We start from the raw sequence: 25412 nt of genomic DNA, 5'->3' as shown, positions 1-25412 counted from the left end.
ATTGAGGGTTTGATTTACTTCTCCCTGATGACTAGCGATGTTGAGCATCTTTTTATGTATCTGTTGGCCATTCATATATCTTCTTTGGGAAAGTTGTCTATTTGGGTCTTTTGCCCATTTTACTTTTTGTTTTATGTATTTTTAATAAGTTTTTTTAAATGTTTATTCATTTTTGAGAGACAGAGAGACAGAGCATGAGTGTGGGAGGGGCAGAGAGAGAGGGAGACACAGAATCCGAAGCAGCCTCCAGGCTCTGAGCTGTCAGCACAGAGCCTGACGCGGGGCTCAAACTCACAAGCTGTGAGATCATGACCTGAGCTAAAGTCGGACGCTCAACCGACTGAGCTACCCAGGTGCCCCAATTTTATTATTTTAATGTTTATTTATTTTTGAGAGAGAGAGAGAGAGAGGGAGGGAGAGAAAGAGCACAAGTGGGGGAGGGGCAGAGAGGGAGAGGGAGACACAGAATCTGAAGCAGGCTCCAGGCTCTGAGCTGTCAGCACAGAGCCTGACGCGGGGCTCGAACTCACAAGCTGTGAGATCATGACCGAGCCACCCAGAAGCCCCACTTTTGCCCATTTTAATTGGATTGGTTTTTTTTCTCCCTAATGGGTTCTTTGTATATTTTGGATATATACCCTTTATTAGATACACGGTTTACAATTTTTCCCCATTTTGTAAGTTGTCTTCTTTTTTTTAACATTATTGATGGTTTCTTTTGTTGCGCAGAAGCTTTTTAGTTTGATTTAGTCACACTTGTTTATTTTTTATTTTGTTGCTTATGCTTTAGGTATCATATCTGAAAGATCATTACCAATTCCTGGGTCAAGAACTTCTTTTTCTAGGAATTTCCTGGTTTCATTTGAGTTAAGTCCTTAATTCATTTTGAGTTAATTTTTGTGAGTGTTGTAGAGTAGGGGTCTAGTTTCATTGTTTTACTTGTGAATATCCAATTTCTCTAGCACCATTTCTTGACAAGACTGCCTTTTTAAAATTTATACAAAGCTTAGGCAGATGCTATGATCATTTTACATTTCTGCCCAAAATAATAGTTCTCAATAAATATTTGCTGCTTTGAGGTGTCTTTTTGAAGAGCTCATTAATCTGTGTTTCTCTTGCCCTGGAGGATTTATTTTAAAAGTACTCAGATGTATATATCTTTGAACATTTTATTTAAAGGCCTTTAGAGCAATTAATTGCATCTGCCAGCATGTTTGTAGGCACTAATATTTCACAGAGAGGCATACCTTTCTTGTTTCTTGAACACTATAATGAGCACATTGTGTGGCCAAGGGAATATTTTTTTAAGTTTCTTTATTTATTTTGAGATAAAAAAAAGAGAGAGAGAGAGAGAGAAACAAACAGCAGTGGAGGGGCAGAGAAAGAGAGAGAATCCCAGCAGGCTTCATACTGTCAGCCAGAACCTGATGCAGCGGCTCAAATTCAGGAGCCGTTAAGATCATGACCTGAGCCAAAAATCAAGAGCTGAACGCTAAGGGGCTCCTGAGTAGGTCAGTTGGGTCACGATCTCACAGTTTGTGGGTTCGAGCCTTGAGTCAGTGTGGAGCCTGCTTGAGATTCTCTCTCTCTCCCTCCTCTCTCTGCCCTTCCCCTCCCCGTGATCTCTCTCTCTCAAAAGAAATAAACTTTAAAAAAAAAAAAAAAGGAGTGGGACGAGTGAGTTTAGGGCACTGTGATGAGATGTCATTTGTATTACCTCAGTGGATTCCCAGGTACTTTGTGAGGTCAGTTCCATTATAATTTCCATTTTACCAATGAGGACTTTGAAGCTAGGAAGCTAAGAGGTATGATCTTTGCAAGGCCAAAGGAAAGTAATGCAGCCAGGACTGAAGTTTCGCGGTCTGGAAAGTTCATAAGAGCAGGAATGACGTCAAATTTTGTTCCTCTTTTTACTCCTATCTAGAACCTCACACGACAGATAGCCCATTTAATGAACTAAGTGATAATTGAACAAATAAATGGGCGGGGGGAACACCCAACAGTAACCAGCAAGATAAGAATATCTTCAAATTATTTGTGATTTCTTGTCTGGTGCTCAGCACTCTGTGGGTTTTGAGATATAGCAATTTATACAAATAAATATTTGTATAATGTCACATTTCTAACATTATTTAACTGTGGTATCATAACTGCATTTAACTGGCATTTTCTTTTCTTAACCATCTTTAATCTTCTAGTTTGTCTGTCTTTCGTAAAATATCGCTCAATTGAAAGCAGCAAACCATCAGGAGCCTAGTTAAGTCTGAATAGTACATTATAATTACATTGCTTATTTTATGCGTTATTTATTTTAGGTAATATACCCCAGGAAGCTTTTGACTCCCATTCATCTTGTCTTCCAGTAAAATACCCTGAGTCTGTCTTTTTTGCCTATTTATCTTGCTAATGCATTCCTGATATTCTGCCCTTCTGTATATGAATAACAATGTGGTATACGTTTATCTTCACGAACTTCCACTTTTATTTTCCTAATTTTGTCAAATTGTGTTATATTTCAATCCTTGCCCCTTTTTCTCTCCCTTCTCAACTTCATGTTAGCTCAAGATTTAATGAGCTTATTTTCTTCTGAAGCCTCAAAACCATTATAAAACTTTGAAGTGTAGAAAATGATGTGTTTTCTCAACTTGGCTTGAGGCCGCATCTCTTGGCATTGTTATTTTCAAGACATGATATTTTCAGATTAAAAAAAAAAAACTTTAATGTTTATTTTTGAGAGGGACACAGAGTATGAGTCAGGGAGGAGCAGAGAGAGAGGGAGACACAAGAATATGAAGCAGGCTCCAGGCTCTGAGCTGTCAGCCCAGAGCCGGACGTGGGCTCAAAGTCACAAACCAGGAGATCATGACCTGAGCTGAAGTCAGATGCTTAACTGAGCCACGCAGGCCCCCCCCCCCCCCCGCTGCCCTGCCCATGCCTCTATATATTTTCATATTGAAATCAACTCGGTCCATTTTTTTTTTTTGGAGGGGGGTGAGATATGGAAACCCTATTTAGTGTTTTTCCTTTACAAGTTAGTGCTGTGTTATAGAAAGAAAGCAAAACGTACATTGCTTCTTTTGTCCCTTTCTATTTGCTTACAAAAGTTAAAAAGCACATTCATCAGTTTATCTCACGCTGAAACTCAAATAGTTTCTTGACTTCAAGTTTGTACCCATTTTATTTATTATTATTATTTAATTCTTTTAATGGTTATTCATTTTTGAGAGACAGAGAGAGACCGCGTGAGCAGGGGAGGGGCAGAGAAAGAGGGAGACACAGAATCTGAAGCAGGTTCCAGGCTCTGAGAACAGCGAGATCATGACCTGAGCCGAAGTTGGACGCTTAGCTAAGCCACCCAGGTGCCCCAATTATTATTTTTTTTATGTTTATTTTTGAGAGGGAGAGAGAGAGCAGAGGAGGGGCAGAGAGAGAGGGAGACACAGACTCTGAAGCAGGCTCCAGGCTCTGAGCCTTCAGCACAGAGCCCGACACGGGGCTCGAGCTCACGGACCACGAGATCATGCCCTGAACCGAAGTCAGACGCTTAACTGACTGAGCCCACCCAGGCGCTCCAAGTTTATACTCATTTTCAACAAACCACAGATTACTCTTACTTCTCTCAGTGCTTCCATCTGTGACATGCAGAATTCACTGTTAACATTAAGAAAGATGTGTTGTAATTATGGCCTGTTTTGGTTGGTTGCTCACCTCCTGCTATTTGTTCGGCACGGGCCTAACACTGATTAGGGAGAGCAAACTAACCTCTCCACTGGCTCAAACTAGAAGTTTCTGCTACTTCTAGGTCCACATTCATGCCCAACCACCAAAGAAGGACAGCTTGGTTGCAGTACATGATTGTATCACTCATTGGCAGTTCCATTTAAATGAATGGAACAAGGGATGCCTGGGTGGCTCAGTCGGTTAGGCCTCTGACTTCGGCTCAGGTCATGATCTCATGGTCCGTGGGTTCGAGCCCCGCGTCGGGCTCTGTGCTGACAGCTCAGAGCCTGGAGCCTGCTTCCGATTCTGTCTTTTTCTCTCTTTCTCCACCCCTCCCCTGCCCATGCACTGTCTCTCTCTGTCTCTCAAGAATAAATAAACCTTAAAAAACAATTAAATGAGTGGAACAGAATAACAGAGACATGCCTTTACAGGACTCCCTCAAGTGCACGGGCCCAGGAACAAGTTAATATGTTTGTACATAACTCAGATTCTTTCTCTTCTGGCCTCACCTTTGGTATGTTGCAAAACTCCTCCCAAACTACTTAGACCTTCTGTCAACATGGAGCTAGCTGAACTTTTCTTCTGCCTTCTCCAACCGCTGCCCACTTTATTTTCATGTGTTTTTCTTTTTCATAATCTTAATACCCAGCGAAGGGGATCCTGTCAAAGGAGTGCTTTCTGCCTTTTTGAACATTGATTAGACAGTAAGTCTACTTGGTGTAATCTTTCATGGTATTTTTGGCTCAGCAATCCTGTTGTCCCCAGAATGTAGAGCTGTCTTACAGTTCTGTCTTTGCCCTAGTTGTGTATGCCTATCTTTCCCTCAGTGTCTAACAGACCAGTCTAATTTCCCCTGGATTTCCTAATTTAACTGTTTTATTTTAAAATCTAGCATCGGTTTCATTTCTTCATGCTGATCAATAAATATATTCCCTGAACTTTGCTTGTGATCAGTGTTGACCATTCAGTATTTCCCTACCTTTCCCTGATTTAAAGTTTTTCATCTCTGTTTCAAAAGAAGCATGTTTCTAATGTTTCCTTGATGATCCTTTTTCTAAATTTCATTTCTCATTTATGTTATTTTGTTGCAACCATAAAATAATTGCAGATGCTTACATAGCTTTCTAAAAGCTTTCCATGTGTTACTCCTTAAAACAGCCCCCCACCTCCCCCCTCCAGAGTGGGTACCATTATTCTAATTCTATTTTAGAGATGGGGGCTCTGGGTAGCTCCTGGGTAGCTCAGGCGGTTAAGCATCCAACTTCAGCTCAGGTCATGATCTCATGGTTTGTGAGTTCGAGCCCTGTGTCAGGCTCTGTGCTGACAGCTCAGAGCCCGGAGGCTGCTTCGGAATCTGTGTCTCCCTCTCTCTCTGTCCCTCTCCTACTCGTGCTCTGTGGCTATCTCTCAAAAATAAAAAATAAAAAGTAAAAAGTTAAAAAAAATTAAAAAAATGAAATAAAAAAAAAAAAAAGAAAGAAATGGTGACTCTGGAACACAGAGAGGTTAAGTAACTTGCCTAAAAATTTGCCAGGACTCAACTGTGGCACATTGGCTGGAGTCCATGGTTATAACCGCTCTGTAATATGACAGGGTAATAGTAATACCTCTTACTATTATAATTCTTCATTAAGCCTAGTAAATACCCAGTGCTCCAGTCCCCTTATCAAAGGATAACAGTCCATAACATGCGTCGTTACTGCATGCAGGAACAGTCTCCTGTAACCCCTATAGACAGCTCTGGCTTGTGAGTTTCATGTTCTGTGTTGCCATGTTATTTCCCAGTGTCTTTCCCCCACGTCTTTTTACTTGAATCACTTTGTTTACATTTAATTATCCAAGGTGGAAAATACAACTTCCCTTATTTCCATTTGCCCTCATTGAGCCCTGGGGATATTACTAATAAGGTCTGACCAAAAAGTTACAAAGGATTTTTGGGGGCACCTGGGTGGCTCAGTTGGTGAAGCAACCGACTTCAGCTCAGGTCATGATCTCGCCATTTCTGAGTTCAAGCCCTGCGTCGGGCTGTCTGCTGATAGCTCAGAGCCTGGAGCCGGTTTCAGATTCTGTGCCTCCCTCTCTCTCTCTGCCCCTTCCCCACTCCTGCTTTGTCTTGCTCTCTCAAAAATAAATAAACATTAAAAAAAATTTTTTAAATGTTACAAAGAATTTTAACTCCTAGGTAGGGAAAAAATAGAAAAGCAACCTATGATTTGAATACTGTGGAATTTGTGGTTTCTCTAATCGTGACTGTTGCTGACCCTGCCGGTGGATATTGCAGTTCTGTGTGCGTTACCTGCGCTGTGTCCCCAGTGTTTCTGTCACTGAGGGACAGTCTGATTCATACTGATTGGCACCCAGGTTGAAGCCTTCTCTTTGCTCGCCTCTTAGACTAAGAGGCTTCGTGTAGAAATTGTCAGGTGAGGCCGTGTGCTCTGTCAGAAAGCTGTCCGGGATCCTTACCCATGCGTAGAGCAGAGATGTAAAAGAGAAGCCCTTTCCCAAAGCTGAATAGTGCCCACATGTGCAGTGACAACTAGGCTCCCTCTAAACCCACATACGCCTTGGTGTTCTGAGATTATAATTTTTATTTTCACAAAACACGCGTGACTGTGGTTGAGAAAACACTTTCTGGAGAGGGCATGTCGGCTTCGTCTCTCCATTCGTCACTGGTCTTCCTTGCCTCACACTAGCCCCCTGTGCCTGAGCGGCTGCCGGTCTGGTTCTGTATATATTTTGCTCAAATGTGCAAGACTTACCATGAACTCGTGCCTACCGAGGATGGGGCGAGATCCCTAGGCTCGATTCTTCCTGGTATGTGAAGTCAGGCCAAATATAGCACTTCTGTTCCGTGGTTTGTTTCCGTACAGACGCTCAGCAAGTTTTGTTCAACCTTGGACCACCCTGCGCATGACCCATTGTAGCACTCGGATGCTTCCAATACCATGAGGTTATTTCCAGACATTTTATTACACCCTCAGAGATCTTTCTTTCTCATGAACCCTATAAAAAAAAGTTACAGCCACAAAAGTTTTAAGGCAAATAGCTAAATATTTCATGTATATTACATATAGGGCTTACACCATTAATTTTGAATTTTGTGTATGACCCCCACAGAAATAGACTAAAGCCCACAAAAATTCTTGTTAGTCAGTAAGTCAAAATTTTCCCTGTTGAAATTAAAGCACAAGTAAAGTAATCCTGGAACTAAGAAATCTACATTTTCCATCTGTGTTCTATCATCTGTCTTCCCTACCTTAAAAAATGTATTTTAAAGTTTTTTTTTTTAATTTTTTTAATGTTTATTTTTATTTTTGAGACAGAGAGAGACAGAGCATGAATGGGGGACGGGCAGAGAGAGAGGGAGACACAGAATCGGAAGCAGGCTCCAGGCTCTGAGCCATCAGCCCAGAGCCCGACGCGGGGCTCGAACTCACGGACCGTGAGATCGTGACCTGAGCTGAAGTCGGATGCTTAACCGACTAATCCACCCAGGCGCCCCTAAAAAATGTATTTTAATATTAAAGTTTCCAGATGTAAAATATGCCAAAGTAGCTATTTTATATACTCTTCACAATAATGACTCTTGTTATATTGGGTAAACCTATCATAGGCTTATTGAGTTTAAACTGAAGGTATATACTAATAGTCCGTTTATATTCATTCACTTATTCAGTTGGCAAACATGAGATGGGGCTCCCTGGGCCAGAGTGTGATGGGTGACCAGGAAGCAGATTTCAACACATGTCTGCTCTCCAGAGCTCATTCTCCAGTGGGAGATTGAAATGAGCATAAATTATTTTAATACAGTGTGATTAATCCTACAAAGAAAGAATAATTCATTCTAGGGTGTTGGTAAAATCCCACTGAATGAGGTGACTTTCTGACTTTGCAAGATGATTCCCATTTTGCAGCCCCAGAAGAAGGGAGTGTATTTTAGTCTGAGAATAACATGTGAAAACATGGAAGGTGGGGCAGAGCCGACAGGCTCCCCCTGAGCCTGGCAGGCCTTGATTGCCAATGATCTTACTGCCTAGAACAGTGCCTGGTAGCTACAAAATAAATGTTTATAACATGCAAATGTATTGTAAATATATGAGCACCTAAGCATATTTATAGTATGTACTTTGAAGTAAGAGTATACTTTAACCGTCCTTTGTAGGAGGGGTTGGTAGGAGTTGAGGCAGTAGAGGAGGGTTGGGTCATCTAGGGAAGGAGCTGGCATACAGGGGAATGGGCTTTGAGCTTGGCTGGAACTGGAAGCCAGAAATTCAGAAATGACGGAATTTTTTAGCTTGGACTTAGACTTGGCTTTTAGAATGGGCCGTGGACCAGAGAAGCAGTTACATGCATAGATACAAAAATGGTATTGTATATTCAGTTTGGGAAGAGTTGAGTTTGGAGGCACTTGGAGACCATTCTGGATGAAATGTCCACGAGATGATTAGGAAGTGGTACTTGAAGTCAACTGGGAATAGTTAACCTGAGTTCTTGTTGCCCCTCACTAAGCCATACCATACATAGTCCTTACATAAACTCTTATAATTCGGGTGCTCTGTGTGTGGGAAAGGGTAGGTTTGTTTATGCTTATTCTAAATTTATGAAATAAGGGACACCTGGGTGGCTCAGTCAGTTAAGCGTCCAACTTCAGTTCAGGTCATGATCTCACAGTTTGGGAGTTCAAGCCCTGCATCGGGCTCAGTGCTGACAGCTCAGAGCCTGGAGCCTGCTTCCGAATCTGTGTCTCCCTCTCTCTCTACCCCTCCCCTGCTTGTGCTCTGTCTCTGTCTCTGTCTCAAAAATAAACAATAAAAAACATAAAAAAGAAGCTCTGTGTACTCATTTCCTGGAATTCATGAAATATGGGAAGAGAAGTATCTTGATCCAGCAGCAACCAGCACGAGCACTCTGGTGTACTAACTCCTGGTGTTTTTTTAAAGTACGTAGTTTATACATAACATATTTGACATAGTTGCAGTCATAATGCATATCCCATTGGGTGCCTACTCTTGAAAGTTTACATTATACGTTATGTATTTTGTATGTTCTTAAAATTTTCACTAAAATCATTTCTGTAAACTTATTAAAACTTACAAATTCAGATTGCTTTTTCTTATTAGTTTGCATATGTGTATCTTTGACAATGTATTGTATATTCTGGTAATATGGTTATGATCTACCAAGCTTTAAATTTTTTCCTTGAGAATCTGGCAATAAGTGTTATGCACTGTTCCCATTTCTGGGTCTTATTCAGTGTGTTTAGAATTCAGTCATCAAATCATCTTTAGTAAAGTGTTGCCATTATAATATTTGTTAAGCCTTGTTCCTCTGTCTCTTTTTTCAAGACATATATTGGCATGATTTACATATACACACAATAGAGTCCTTATAGCTGGTTTTTTTTTTTTTTTTTTTTTTTTGAAAATGAATCTTTTGCTATTTCCAAATTGTTATCTTTTAGGAATTTATTACCACAAAAAATAAAATTTTTTATTTTTATTTCATAAAATATTTGCTGTTAATTCCAACAGTTGAAAATAAAAGTCGTTTCCTCTGACCTTTCACTATCAGACTTGAGGTAGTCAGTCCTTTTCGACTAAGTAGATTATTTGTTGGATATGATGTAGCAGCATTAAAGAAACATATTTGATTGAATGTTAAGCCCCAAACTCTGGAAGCCTTCTATTAAAGTCTGCAGAATATGAGAAGAATCAGATTTATTTTCGTATGGCCATTCCTGCATTTTGTGATATGTGCTGTGCATTTTCAAACTCTAGTCTTAAATCTTTTCTCATATATTCAAGGTTTTGAATGCTGTTGGTTTTCACGCATATTTACTGACAAAGAGAATTTATTTTTCTTGGTCTTTTACTTGCCAGTAAATATATGATGCTCTATGGACCGTAGGGCTCTGACTTTGCAGCCTCAGCTCTACCTCTTTAATGCAAAAGCAGCCATTGAGGAAATGTGAATAGATGAGTGTGGAGACACAGTACAACTGTCTTTTTTTTTTTTTTAATGTTTATTTATTTTTGAGAGAGACAGAGTGCGAACGGGGAAGGGGCAGAGAGAGAGAGACGGAGACACAGAATCTGAAGCAAGCTCCAGGCTCTGAGCTGTCAGCACAGAGCCTGACGCGGGGCTCGAACTTACAAACTGCGAGGTCATGACCAGAGCTGAAGTCGGACGCGTAACTGAATGAGCCCATTTGCAAATATGGGCAGCTGCCATGGGTTCTGCAGTAATAGGTAACAGGGAACAAACAAAGACGTCAGGCTAAAATATGACCAATCTCCTAAAAACGCTCTTCCCTCTCTATTATTTTAGTTTATTTTAGCTCAGAATGAATAAGTTTTATTGCTCCATTTTTGATACGAGAAACTTTCAGTTTAAGGACCCTTACAGAAACATCTTCTTTAACTACCCATCAGCTTGTATTATTTTCTCCTATCTTGGATTTTTTTTTTTTCAACGTTTATTTATTTTTGGGACAGAGAGAGACAGAGCATGAACGGGGGAGGGGCAGAGAGAGAGGGAGACACAGAATCGGAAACAGGCTCCAGGCTCCGAGCCATCAGCCCAGAGCCTGACGCAGGGCTCGAACTCACGGACCGCGAGATCGTGACCTGGCTGAAGTCGGACGCTTAACCGACTGCGCCACCCAGGCGCCCCTATCTTGGATTTTTAACTGGCATGGATTGTTGGAACACAGAAGTCGATTTCGACCTACACCAAAAAATGAACTCATATTTGGGTATTTTTTTTTTTTAACTGAACATACATTCATACCTCAACAAATTAAGTCATTAGTGTAGAAATTAGCATTAATAGCCCTTGTCCGATAATGGATTGGGGTTTGGATCCAGTATAAGTTGTGACAGCCACATTCTACCATTACTTCCACATTCTGCCATTTGTAAGCCTGCGCGCTTTTCTTTTCCAAGAAAGTGAACTCCGCTGGAGATGTATACACCTTTCTGCGGATTTCCCTTGGGCCCTTCGTGACACCTTGTATCTCTCAGATCACATTTCCTCAGTGTTCTATCTAATTACTACAGGTGGCCTGCACTCTCATTAGCGACAAAGCAAGCTTGCTCGGAAACCATGAATACGTATGTACACATTCAGCTTTCCAAATTCACACTAAACATTCCGATCCAAAAATTATTTTCTATTCTCTTTCTTAAAATTTAAGATAAGAAAGGGTAAATTCCATTTTATCTTCTCTGATGGCTAACACTTTAAAATACCGCCATTCTTAATCAGGTTTTGTATGTTGTATAGTTCTCTGTATTTTTGTATTCTGTTGTTTTGCAAACTAAGAAACGTTTTCTGCCATTTACCTCCGGGGGAATGTAATGGTCTGTGTGGGTTAGAATGCATTGTTGTAGGGTTATATTTTTAATGCTGAGAAACTTCATAAGCCGGTCCTAACCTACCATCTACCTGTACTGTCCTCTACTTGCTGTGTACTCCAGGCACCCCAGGTATGCCCACCATTCAAGAATTCACTCAGCCTTGTACCACCTTAACCTTCCTGTCTGGAAAATGGTCATGAATGTGTTCTCTGAGGCTCGACTTAAGGATGCTTTCTTTTGTACCTTCCCAGGCAGAGTTACCTGCTTACTCTGCTAACACTGGCTTTTCCTCATTAAACTAGGACTTCATCATCTTTAGTGATCAGTCCCCTGTCACAAACATCACCTGTCCCTTATCACAGTGCCTTGTGACAAGCACGTTGAGTGCGTAATAATTACATTTTGCAGAATGAAGGAAAGGCAAGACACTGATCATCGCAGACTCTTTAATCATATTTTCTTTCTTGATTTTCTCTTTAGGTATTCTTGAAGTTTTGCACTGTGTGTTAGTAGAAAGTCCAGAAGCCCTAAATATTATCAAAGAAGGACACATTAAATCCATAATCTCCCTTTTAGACAAGCATGGAAGAAACCACAAGGTAAGGGAAGCATTTTACTGCCATGAATGAACTCTGGCATACTTTTAAATACATTTTTAAAATAAGAGAACTTACAAAAGGCGTTTCAAGTGATTCATGAATATTTTTCATTTCTTAATTGCAATCATAATATTATTTAGCGCTTATTTTTTTTTTTTAGCACCAATGGGGCACCATGCAATTCTCAGTTGGTATGTAAGAGAAACTTGTAAAGTCCACTTGTGAGTGGACTCATGGCTGCCATGCTCAAATGGCTGGGTCAGAGGGAATGTGTTTGTGTTCACAAAAAGTGCTGGGATACTTGAATCTGAGAAGGGACTTAGCTGGAAGTGATTGCTTTTTTCAGGTTCTGGACGTCTTGTGCTCTCTCTGCGTCTGCCATGGAGTAGCGGTCCGTTCCAACCAGCATCTCATCTGTGACAATCTGCTGCCGGGAAGAGATCTACTTCTGCAGACACGTCTTGTAAACCACGTTAGCAGGTAGATTCACAAGGACAACGTCACCAAATAGGTGGCATAACAGAGCGATTCATGTTCTGGCTCTATAGCTAAGGCATCATATGGTCCGTTTGTTTTATTAGGATATTTTACATATTCCCCCAGTGAATAGTGTACTTTTTTCTATCAGTCAGATGGTATAATAATCATAATCATAATCATAATAGGTGAACCAAGCAGAATATGCATTTATCCCAAAGATGTAAGCTTTCATCCACTCTCATGGTTCTCACTGACGTCCTCGGGAGCGGGCTGGCCTTTATACAGGGACAGAGTTGTATATACTTAGGTTTTGTGCTTTCTTAGAATATGAACAAAAGCACTACACTTCAATGCCAGTGTTGAAGTGGCCGCTGTGTATAATAAAAAAGTTGAATCGGGATGTCCAACATATGATAAATACCATAAAAAAAAAAAATAAAGCTGCGTTTTTGGTTAGACATTCCCTTCAGGGTTATCACACATCCCTTGACTGCCGTATGTCAGCAGTCCCTGGACTATTCCATGGACTTCCTGTGTGTTCCACCCCGTGTTTGTACTAGGTTCAACTAGTCCAGCGGGGTACCGTTGTGTGCATTTCATAGATTAAAATGTTGAACTGGAAATGGAGCTCAAGTCTAACTCCGGAGACTGAGCTCTTAAACACTGAGCCATGCTGCCTTCCTTATACGAAGTATAATAATAATACAGATTACAATTAAGAAAATAGTATGTGTGATAGTAATAATTTTGATATACTGTATCTAGCAGCTATCTGGGAACTATCCCCCACCTTACCCTGTTTGAAACAAAAATGTAGGGTTTGGTGTATATTTCTATATTGTGTTTTTTAACACAAGTGATTTAAGAACTTCCTGAGTGGCTGTTTGTATAATAGACGTGCTGTTATTGAGAGGTATTTCCTGAGGTTGTCGCTAATCTTTACCGTTCACATAGGGTCTAAGTCCCTTAGGAAGCAGAATTAAATGCAACTCCCTAGAAATTCCTCTGCCCTCAGCGAGGCATGGAGAACAACACAGCTGATTATCACTCTGGTTCCTTTACCAACAACATGGCTTGCTTCAGCCTCGTTCCCTATCTGACACAGAGCTTAGTTAGGGAAAATGTCTAAGTGTCCTGAATTAATAATGCCATGGATCCAAAAGGCCTGTGATACTGAGTGTCCCGTCTTGAACATGATCAGTGATATGAAATATGCAGAAGAGCAATGAAGAAACAATAATCTTAGACTCCTGAGCGATATTTCCAAGTAATCCGAAAAGCAAACACCAGTTACCGACTGTTAACTCTAAGGCTGGCTGTCACCGCCTACTGCATCAGTGACTTAGTAATTTTGTAGTACTGAAGGAAAACATGTATTTAATATATTGCATCTTGGAGAAAGGTTTGTCCGGAGTTTCTCATGTGCTGTTTGTCTCTCTTTAAAAGCATGAGACCCAATATTTTTCTGGGCGTCAGTGAAGGGTCCGCCCAGTATAAGAAGTGGTACTATGAGCTGATGGTGGACCACACAGAGCCGTTCGTGACCGCCGAAGCCACTCACCTGAGGGTGGGCTGGGCGTCCACCGAAGGGTACTCTCCCTACCCTGGAGGCGGTGAGGAGTGGGGTGGCAATGGAGTTGGAGATGATCTCTTTTCCTACGGATTTGATGGCCTTCACCTCTGGTCAGGTCAGCACCCTCTGTGTCTCCCCCACCCCGCATCCGCATGAGAAATCTGTTGCCCTTGCTCTGTGTTTCCGAAAGCTATCGGTGCTGTGTGTATAATCAAATACGTTTATTATTCAGAAATTTAACATGGAGGGGCGCCTGGGAGTGGCTCAGGCGGTTAAGCGTCCGACTTCGGCTCAGGTCAAGATCTTAGGATTTGTGGGTTTGAGCCCCGTATCAGGTTCCGTGCTGACAGCTCGGAGCCTGGAGCCTGCTTCGGATTCTGTGTCTCTGTCTCTGCCCCTCCCCCATTCACAGCCTCTCTCTGTGTCTCAAAAATGAATAAACGTTAAAAAAAATTAAAAAGAAAAATTTAACATGGAAACAACGAGTGAGAATGTTAAATAAAACTCAGAGGGAGAGAAAGAAAACTCTTACAATTATAGTACATTTCCAAAAGACTGTACTGTTGATGAACAGTATGTTAGAAAAGTGGCATTTTGAGTCACAAATCAAGTGCAAAAAAGAAAAAAAAAACAAATGTATGTGTTTCCTACTTGCTTTAGCAGGTATGTGCAAAGCTTCAGCTTCCAATATAAAAGCCAAAGAACAGATCCCAGAAAATAATTGGGAGAAATAGACTAAGTTCCACCTCCTGGTAAATAATGGTATGTCAGGAATCCATCATCTGTGAAGTGTATTGTGAGGAGTCGGTTTATTTTTATTATTTATTTATTTTTAGCATCTATTTATTTTTGAGAGAGAAAGAAAGAGCACAAGCGGGGGAGGGGCAAGGAGTGACTGGGGGACAGAGGATCTGAAGTTGACTCCGGGCTGAGAGCAGAGAGCCCAATGCGGGACTCAAACTCATGAACTGTGAGATCGTGACCTGAGCCAAAGTCAGAAGTTTAATAGACTGAACCAGCCAGGCGCCCCAAGGAGTCAGTTTATAATCAAATGACACTTTGTGTGGAACTGTTTAAAAGTAAATATATAGTTCATTTCACCAGCTGTCAACCTGAACTTGGATGGTTGAGTGTACATTAAAAATGATATTCATTTATTAATGCTTTAGAGTTCTAATCGCTTATAAGAACTTAAAAGTTGAATTAAATCTAAGAGTTTATGGTAATGGGTTTGTGAATCAAAGCACTTTGTGCAGCTGTAGTTTGTCATGAATACTTACTGATTTTTTTCCTTTATTCAGTGCCAGTAGCTTAGTAGTCTGGAAGACCTGAAGCTGCATTTCGGATATTTTCTTTTTTGGAGTCTTTAAGTTTTAGTATAAAATTAATACATGATCAAAAGCTCAAATAGTACAGAAGTGAAAAGTCCCTAATATCTCCTTCCCTTCACATCTACTTCCTAAAGGCGTCCCCCGTTAAATTTTGAAATACCTTTCTGAATTTCTCTATTTATAAACAAGTATATGTCTATAAGTGGCAGGCATGATTATTTTCAGGATACCACATTTAGGAGTGCAAAAATATAACTGAAGAAAAAGAACATCTTAAGCAACAACAAATAAAAAAATAACATCTTAGTCTTTGAGTCTTTGAGTACTAGTACTTCAAGTGGCAGAAAATATTTGTCAATGCAGGGGAAATGCAGGCATTTCAGGGTTCTCTCTGTCAAGTAAGGAGCTTGGCTGAGATTTTTCATCCTAACGTGGGGGCCTGTAGTTGGGGCCCAGGGAGCATTGCGCCTGTCTTAACACGCAGTGGATTGTTCTGGCCCGACTATAGTCAGAGCTTCTGTTCCTGTAGTATGCTTTTCCTGCTGACCACACGAAGGCAATGACCACTAAGTTCAGAAGGCCTAACAAACATAAAATAGGGGTAATGTCTCTCTCATAATACATTTTCACTCTCACCCTTCAGTTTTACTATCTTCTGTTTACTTCCTGGTATGCTTCCGCATGACTTGGGTACTCAGGTGAATGAATGAAACGTGTTAACTTGTTTTCCCAGTACACAGAGATTAGGGGAGAGGGGAGAGTACTCTGATAAAACAATGCTGAATTGGTTCTAATTATTTTAGCCGTATAATGCCACCTTACCATTTTCATTTTTGCATTTAGCTTGAAGCTTTTTCTTTCAACACACAAAAAGAACCCAGTGCTCATGGAATTGACCTGTAATGCATTATACTTTTTATTATGCAGTCTCTGTTAAATAAAGCAGCAGCAACAACAGCAACAACAACAAAAATATTCAGTGAACCTGTGAACATATATCACTGAAAGGAGGATAGGTTGTGGAAGTTCAGGAGAAAATCATTTGAAGCTTAGTATCAGGAGAAAACATTCAGTTGCTTTTTAAATGGCAAGGAAGTACGCACTGTGTCTTGCCTGTAGTTGAAAGGTGTGAGTTTTTTTCAGCTACTGGGATCTGTCAGTCAACAACAAAAAGAAATAAAAGGCATCCACCTTAGTAAGGAAGAAGTCCAACTTTCACTGTTTGCCGATGACATAATACTATATATAGAAAACCTGAAACATTCCACCAGAAAAAAATACTAGGACTGATACATGAATTAAGTGAAGTCACAGGATACAAAATCAATGTGCAGAAATCTGTTGCATTTCTGCACACCAATAATGAAGCAGCAGAAAGAGAAATGAAGAAAACAGTCCCATTTACAATTGCACCAAAAGCCAGTAAAAGTTAGCCGAAGAAATAAAAGACCTGTACTCTGCAAACTGTAAAAAATATGAAATAAATTTAAGATGACACAAATGGAGAGACATTCTATGCTTGTGGAATGGAAGAGCGGATATTGTTAAAATATCTGTGCAACCCAAAGCAATCGCATTCGGTGATATCTCTATCAAAATACCAATAGCATTTTTTCCACAGAACTAGAAGAAAAAAAATCCTGGCACGTGTATGGAATCAGGAAAGACTCCAGATTGCCAAAAACATCGTGGAAAAGCAAAGCAAAGCTGGAGATATCACAGTTCCAGACTTCAAGCCATATTACAAAACTGTAGTGATCAAAACTATACGGTACTGGCACGAAAATAGACACATAGATCAGTGGAACAGAAGAGAACACCCAGAAATAAACCCATAATTATATGGTCACTTAATCTTCAACAAAGCAGGAAAGAATATGCAATGGGAAAAAGACAGCCTCTTCAACAAATAGTGTTGGGAAAACCACACAGCTACGTGCAAAAGAGTGAAACTAAACCACTTTCTTTCACCAGACACAAAATAAATTCAAGATAGGTTAACGACCTACATGTGAAACTTGACACATCAAAAATCCTAGAAGAGAGCACAGGCAGAAATTTCTCTGACACCAGCCATATTAAATGCTTCCTTTTTTAATTTTTTTTTAACATTTATTCATCTTTGAGAGACAGAGAGAGACAGAGCGTAAGTGGGGGAGGAGCAGAGAGAGAGGGGAGACACAGAATCCGAAGCAGGCTCCAGGCTCTGAGCCATTAGCACAGAGCCTGATGCGGGACCCGAACTCACTAACTGCGAGATCATGACCTGAGCCGAAGTCGGATGCTTAACCGACTGAGCCACCCGGGCGTCCCTTAAATGCTTTCTTAATTTTAGATTCAGAGTCAACAAAGACAAAAGTAGATCAGTTGGCTTCTGACTGATTTATTAAGGTCAGAGTCATTCAGATCATTTTCTTGGGGTTACGCTCCTATTCTTTTTAATAGTGAAAGTAGAATTAAATGTGCGATTTCTGGTATAGAGCATGTTCTCTACCACTCCACTTTCTGTAATTAAAGACTGGTGATGTTTTCTGGAATGAGAATTGGGCTCATCAGCAAAAGTTGGGAGCCGTGTCTTCACTTACTCTTTTCCAATTTAAACTCTGCACAGAGTCGCTACATTCTGTGAATGCAGAACTGGGTTTTCGGCATCCAAGTCTCAAGTGTTTGTAAGGGAGGGCCAAAAGTGAGATGAGTGTCGGAGCGTTTAAATACGGAAGTGTGGAGGAATGTCATAGAAGAGTGGAGGAGAAAGATGGGTACGGATTTCTAATCCAGGACCGGTAAATCACACTGCTGCTGTCTTCCTTTGTGGCGAATGCGGAGGACAGGAATGTAGTTCTAATATGGATATGATAGGTTTGCTTACATGAAACCTGAAAATGCTTCCCAGTGGATTCAACAGTGTGAGTGCCATTTAAATTGTGGACCTCAGGTTGTGCACTAGTGATCCTCTCTATCTTTCCTTTTTGTTTCAAGCATCACAAGAGGGTTTGCCATGGTGACTTTTAGTCCTCAGCATTAGCGTAATAATATCCCTCAGTCTGAGCAGTATATTTGGTGTATAGTAAATATCTGTGTAATAACATTTCACCTGGATACAAAGAAGGGTATAGCTCTTTTGACGTGCTTTTATATGATGTTTTTAAAAAGCTCCCTTGGGGCACCTGGGCGGCTCAGTTGGTTAAGCATCCAGCTTCGGTTCAGATCATGATCTCACAGTTTGGGAGTTCAAGCCCTGCATCGGGCTCTGTGCTGACATCTTGGAGCCTGGAGCCTGCTTTGGATTCTGTGTCTCCCTCTCTCTCTGCCCCTCCCGTGCTCACGCTCTCTCTCTGTCACTCTCTTTCAAAAATAAATAAACATTGAAAAGCTCTCTTTATTTAGGGAATTCTAAAAGTACCACTTGATAATGAATTTATTGCTTGCAGATTTGATTACTGATAAAAGTCAAAACTTACACAAAATTTAAAAAGTCTATACCTTCTGCCAGTGGCATTTCAGATATGCTGCTGGTAAAAAATTTGGCATGCTGGAAATTCAAAAAAGGTCTTATAAAAATGCAGATCTTGCATCGTGTCATCTATTTTTGTCTTTGCTCAAATTGGGAAATTTTGTATGCATTTGTGAGCATGTGTATTTGAGAAAGCCTCACCTTCTCGTCTGCCTGTGTGCCCACGGAGACTAATTAGCAAAGGAGTTTTGACATAGTCAAGAATGAGCGTAGGCCACAGGTTGGCTGGGGCAGGAAATGACATTTATCAGATAATCATTTCACGCCTCAACTTGCATCCTGCTGTATTTAGGAAGCCAACCAAGATCTTGTGTGAAATCAATTGTAAAAACAAACCAGTTGGCATATACTTGCCCCTCAGCAAACAGTGCACGAATGAACACATTTTCTGCTTGCATTATCCTTATATATTTTTATTTTATAAAACAAAGGGGATTTAATATTTGGCACGGGGACTGACATGCAAGTCCTGGTGTTCTTTTAAACCATTAATTTAATCATTATTACAACTCTGCAAGGTTATGGCATTTGGCTTTATAAGAAATCAAGGTCTACAGAGGTTATGCAATGGGCTGATGGTCGTGCAGATGGTTGTTTGTAAAACATCTGTTTGAACTCAGATCTCTCCCTGGAGCTTTTTCTCTGACATCATCATGTTATCAGCTCTGAGATGATTTGTGCATCAAATGCCATTCATCTCCACGCAGAATTCTCTGCATATGAGAAGGCCCGTTTTATAGTAAAGATAGCAGCATGGCTCCCCCCAAGAAGCAACAGCTTTTGGACAAAAGATTTAATATATAACATTAATATGCATTCAAGACTTATTCTCTGCCAGTATTGTGCATTGATTTGTCACTACCGATTCAGATCTTTGGCTCTGAAGATGATGCTGTGAGGAAAAAAAAAAGTCACCTCTGTTACTGTTTTTCCTCCATAGGTTGTATTGCACGTACTGTAAGCTCACCGAATCAACATCTCTTGAGAACCGACGATGTCATCAGTTGCTGTTTAGATCTGAGCGCCCCAAGCATCTCATTCCGAATTAACGGGCAACCTGTTCAAGGAATGTTTGAGAATTTCAACATCGATGGCCTCTTCTTTCCAGTTGTTAGTTTCTCTGCAGGAATAAAGTTAGTATTTCTGTGTGTTTTTTGGTCTGTGTCCCTTTTGACTTCTCATTCTTTCACAGAAGACTCTGTACTGCCATCACCCACGCTTCCCTAACCTTCTCTCTCACCCCCGGGGCATCTGTCCCCGGGGCATGTTGCTAGTGCCTTGGAAGAAGAGGTAAGATTCACCCCAGAGGGGCATCTCGAGGGGCTGAATGCTCTGTCAACCTATTCTGCCATTTAGACGGAGCCATCTGCTAAACCTCTCCCAAATAGTGTTCTGGAATATTTCAAGCCAATTTAAGTTCACTTTTTATTTAATAAAGGAAAATGAACTATATTATGTAAGAAAGTACCACTTATTTTCTTATACTTATTTTCATCAGTTTTTCTTTTCTTGTCATCATCTTCCCCCACCCTACTCCAACCCCCCTCATTCTACAGAAACTAAATGGATTTTTTTTTTTGTTCATCAGGTTGAGATATCTCCTCTGTGTTACCCTCTACCTGTTACACTTGTAAATTATCTGCCTGTAATCAGCTGGGTCAAGGTGGTTTCTTCTAACTTTCTGCCTTCTTGCTATTACCAGATGGAAAGAGATAAATGATAATTCTTTGGAGTTCCACAAAGAAAACTTTAACAAGCATCGGTCTGTTGTGATAAGAGGCCACGTTGTCACCTATTAATATATGCATATAGCTAACTAATGAGAATGACTCCCTTATTACGACTGGCCATCGAGTTATTCTGGTTATTCTTTCCATTTGAATTCTATCCACATGAATAATTCATGGTTACAGAAGCACCATATTGAAGAGGGGACAGAGAAAGCATGAATTATTAGCTATCCACGCACCAGTGACCTTTGCTGGTGTATTCATACAAATTGCATTTCTTTTTATAATTTTTAAAATTTAAAAATTTTAGTTTTAAAATTTTAGTTGTCCTCATTTTTTGCTCTTTGCTTTTTATTTTATTTACTAATTTATTTTTCCTGTTATTTGTGGCCTAGAACTGAAGCAGAGAAATTAGAAAAAAAATTGCAAGGAAAAGGAAATTTTGATTTTCCTTTTTTTTAAAAAAAAAATAATGTTTATTTATTTTTGAGAGAAAGAGAGACAAAGCATAAGCAGGGGAGGGGCAGAAAGACAGAGGGAGACACAGAATCTGAAGCAGGTTCCAGGCTCTGAGCTGTCAGCACAGAGCCAGATGCAGGGCTCGAACTCATCAACTGTGAGATCATGACCTGGGCCGAAGTCGGATGCTTACCTGACTGAGCCACCCAGGCACCCCTGATTTTATTTTGTAAGCTGAGCACCCCATCATTTAGCTATGTTTCGAAAGTGTTGTTCAATGGAAGTTGGATTAAATTATTTCTGATATAATCATTTCGATGTATAAAAGATTTTAGTAAGACTTTTTGTCGTCAAATAAGAAATAAGGTTACCTTCTTTCTTTTACAAATGAAATATCATTTGAGTTTCCTTTAAGGAATTTCACTGAGAAGTTGGACACTGGAAAGTGACTTTTTTTTTTTTTTTTTAAATCAGACCTCACCCAGTCCTGTAATTGAAAATACATAGATATTTCAATAATGTCTCCTCTTTCTCAGTTGACTGTTTTGGCCCCTTGAGACATTCAGTGACCCATTACTGTGTACAGGCATTTCATTCCCAAAGGAGTCTGTTGTGTGTGATTTTGCTGTTTCTCCAGTGAATGATAGTTTTCCCTGACCCAGTAACATCATTTAATCCATTTTTTCCTGTGATCCCATTTTATCTTTTGTGTTTAGAGGCTCTTAGACTCTATGGCACCCACATTATGGCTTGGGGGAAAAGTGTGGTGTGTGATAAAGTTAATTTTGTGCTGAGAATTTACTCCTCGTCTTTTGTTGATGAGGCGACTTGCTATACATCAGAGCTGGCACTGACCCTGGCACGCATCCTTTTTAGGGTACGCTTTCTGCTTGGGGGGAGACATGGAGAATTTAAATTCCTTCCTCCACCTGGCTATGCTCCTTGTTATGAAGCTGTTCTCCCAAAAGAGAAGTTGAAAGTGGAACACAGCAGAGAATACAAGCAAGAAAGAACTTACACCCGAGACCTGCTGGGCCCCACGGTTTCCCTGACGCAGGCCGCCTTCACACCAATCCCCGTGGATACCAGCCAGGTACGCGGAGCAGGCGTAATGGCAGCCACTTGTACCGCCACACTGTTGTACTGTTCTCATGTGCCATGGTTTTCCGACGCTTTTATCCGCAACCCTCAGGAATGCATCTGACAGTCCTCCGATTCATGTGTATAATTGGAGCACATTTCATAAAAACAATGCTTACCTTTACCACTTCCTCTCATCTCTTTTCTGTTTGATTTGATTCTATTTTTTTTAAGGGTGGTCTCAAGCCACTACATTGATTTCCTGATGTGCTAATGTGGGTCACACCTGGAGGTAATGGATGCTAATTTTAGGGTGTAGTTTTTTTAAATTTCTCCTCCCATCTCGATACACTATTATTTTAAAGCAATTTTTCTTAGGTCGAGATTGAGATTGTGGGCTTTGGAGTGAGTCATAGCACCCAGGGTCAAATGCTTACTTTGGGAACTTGAGGAAGTTACTCCCCTCGTCGATTAGGATCCTAAGGGTACGGTTAATAAATAACACGTTAGCACAATACTTTGCAAACAGGCACCCAAGAAATATTAGCCTTCATTCTTGCTTTTCTGTTTCATACATGTGTACATATCCCAACACAGACAATGAATTAACTAAATATGGCTCTATCTTGACACTGAAGTAACTTCAATAAGGTTGGCTAGATATTCTGAGTTTGTATTACTTTCGAAGATCCAAGGGATTGCTTCTAGATCCTGAAGTAGAATCAATACCGGGCCTCAGAGGGTCCAGTTGTTTGGCGAACGCTTGCTTAGCTCCTGGCATCGTCTTTTCTGTCTCGTCATGCTGAATTTTTATATTATTTAGTAAAAGGAGCAAGCTTTGGTCATGCCTAAAACTTACTGTGTGTTGTTTCTGGCTGCACGGTGGCAGGATAGGTGTGGTGCTTCCAAAGTGTGGTAGTAAACACGATTAGGAGGATGGAACTGGGCCGGGAGGGACGGTTGGATTCTGCGGTGAGAACACATTGAAGATTTCCCGAGACCTAGAGTATCTCTACCGTTGTGGGGAGAGGGAGTAGTGACAGCCTGCATTTCTGGGGCAACTGCCTCATCAGCGCACGTTGTGGGCAATCGCCTGCCCTCTGTTTGTGGAGGGACTGGCTGTGGGGTGACACGTAAGTGTGTCACCAGACGTGAACAACCAAGCCCTCGCCTTGAAAACCATTCATGTTCTTTGTGAAGAGGTCATTAAACTTTCTCTTTTTAAAATATTTATTTTTGATAGAGAAAGTGGGGGAAGGGGAGAGAATGGGAGACAGAGGATCTGAAGCAGGCTCTGCGCTGACAGCCAAGGGCCCAGCGGGGGCTTGAACTCGTGAAACGGGAGGTGATGATCTCAGCTGAAGGGTGCTTAACCGACTGAGCCACCCAGGCACCCCTAAACTTCCTCATTTTAATGAGAGCATGTAAAGATAGTTTTCCCTTAGAAGCTCATACTTGGAAACCAATAAGAGTGGTAGAGTAGAGTTAAGGGAAAACATATGTCACTACAATCAGATATTTATAGACTCAGAGAGCCTATGGATTATCCTTTGGCCACTGAATCGCCTTCATTCTGACCTATGGGGAATGGCCATGTTGGTTTAAGAAAGAACTTTGAGGTGATTTCTCTTTTAAGTGATGCACACTTTGGTAGCTATATCCCACGCCCATGAAGGCATGTTTCTTAATGCTGACTGCCCCCACCAACACTCTCTTTTCCTTCTTCCCAACTTTTCATATATTCCCTTGGAAACATAAGCTGTCCCTCCCAAAGTCTCCAAATTACCTAAAAAATGTTTAGCTATACCTAATTATATTTTAATAACTACATTAGAATGTTTAGAACCTCGTTATATTAGTTTTGATGGTTTATGATGGTTTTATTTGGTTCAGCTCAAGGTGAGAATAGTTAGCACTGTTTTATTGCATTTGTTTCTGATGTCTGTCTTTCTTTCTTTCTTTCTTTCTTTCTTTCTCTCTCTCTCTCTCTCTTTCTCTCTCTCTCCCTCTCTTTCCTTTTCTTGTAATTTTAGATTGTGTTACCTCCTCACCTGGAGAGAATAAGAGAAAAACTGGCAGAGAATATCCATGAACTCTGGGTTATGAATAAAATTGAACTTGGCTGGCAGTATGGTCCGGTAAGTAATTTTGAAATTTATTTTCAGATTTGTTAATACATCTTTCTGAAAACCTAAATTTTTCTCACTCATCCTGCTATGTGGCAACATGAATCAATTAGATTGATTTTTCCCCTTACATATTAGTTTTTGTCCAGCTTTTCATTACGAGAGGGGACAACATTATTGGCGTGTCTGTTGAAGGATGGCTTGGTTGCATAGACCATTGAAAAGTTGTCATTCTTTTTTTAAATTTTTTTTTTTCTTTCAACGTTTATTTTTATTTTTGGGACAGAGAGAGACAGAGCATGAACGGGGGAGGGGCAGAGAGAGAGGGAGACACAGAATCAGAAACAGGCTCCAGGCTCTGAGCCATCAGCCCAGCGCCCGACGCGGGGCTCGAACTCACGGACCGCGAGATCGTGACCTGGCTGAAGTCGGACGCTTAACCGACTGCGCCACCCAGGCGCCCCGAAAAGTTGTCATTCTTTAGGCTGAAAGTTATATTTTTAAATCAAGGTTAACATATACAGACAATAAGCATTGATTTCTAAGCCACTTGAAAAAAAAAAAAAAAAAAACCTCATTGAAATTGAGAGTGAAAGCTGAAAATGAAAAGAAATCAGTCATTTTTCTTTTCCCCTCCCTGGTGTTTTACTTCTTTTAGTCTTAACTGTGTGTAGCAGTCAGTACGGAGCCTGTGGGCAGAGGGTCATAGTTGATTTCATAGGTGGAAAATAGGCTGAGATACAACGATTGAATATATTTCCAACTTCGTATTTAAAGATCTCTGTTTAGGGGCGCCTGGGTGGCGCAGTCGGTTAAGCGTCTGACTTCAGCCAGGTCACGATCTCGCGGTCCGGGAGTTCGAGCCCCACGTCAGGCTCTGGGCTGATGGCTCAGAGCCTGGAGCCTGTTTCCGATTCTGTGTCTCCCTCTCTCTCTGCCCCTCCCCCTTTCATGCTCTGTCTCTCTCTGTCCCAAAAATAAATAAACGTAAAAAAAAAAAAAAAAAAAAAAATCTCCGTTTATAGTTTGTCAGTAAAATTTAGATTAAGGAGAAAAAGCACTTCCTATGCGATTCCATGTATCCTAGACTTATTTTTAGCAGGACTGAGGCAATACTTTTATTTGTATAATGTTATTAGTCTAAATATCCCAAAGATTGTACTTTCTTATATTTGACTGAATATAGACATGGGTGTATTCATTCTGTCGTAATTTATCGCATTGAGCTTTATTTTTTTTTTAATGATTTTTTTTAACGTTTATTTATTTTTGAGACAGAGAGAGACAAAGCATGAATGGGGGAGGGGCAGAGAGAGAGGGAGACACAGAATCGGAAGCAGGCTCCAGGCTCCGAGCCGGCAGCCCAGAGCCCGACGCGGGGCTCGAACTCATGGACCGCGAGATCGTGACCTGAGCTGAAGTCGGAGGCTTAACCGACT

General features: G+C 40.7%; 1 protein-coding gene across 9 annotated transcripts in view; it reads left to right on the top strand.

Moving 5' to 3' along the window:
* The window catches only part of RYR2 (ryanodine receptor 2), a 762307-nt gene that overhangs the window by 409448 nt on the left and 327447 nt on the right, over positions 1-25412 (top strand). For all 9 annotated transcript variants that reach the window (XM_045437236.1, XM_045437235.1, XM_045437229.1 and 6 more), the window contains 6 exons: positions 11562-11680; positions 12027-12160; positions 13607-13848; positions 19519-19711; positions 21644-21860; positions 23881-23985. In XM_045437236.1, coding sequence (XP_045293192.1) covers positions 11562-11680; positions 12027-12160; positions 13607-13848; positions 19519-19711; positions 21644-21860; positions 23881-23985 — 1010 coding nt within the window. The remainder of the gene's footprint in view (positions 1-11561; positions 11681-12026; positions 12161-13606; positions 13849-19518; positions 19712-21643; positions 21861-23880; positions 23986-25412) is intronic.

Source organism: Leopardus geoffroyi, chromosome D2 (genome assembly GCF_018350155.1).
Source record: "Leopardus geoffroyi isolate Oge1 chromosome D2, O.geoffroyi_Oge1_pat1.0, whole genome shotgun sequence".
Taxonomy (NCBI): Eukaryota; Metazoa; Chordata; class Mammalia; order Carnivora; family Felidae; genus Leopardus; species Leopardus geoffroyi.
This window is presented reverse-complemented; position numbering and strand designations above follow the sequence as displayed.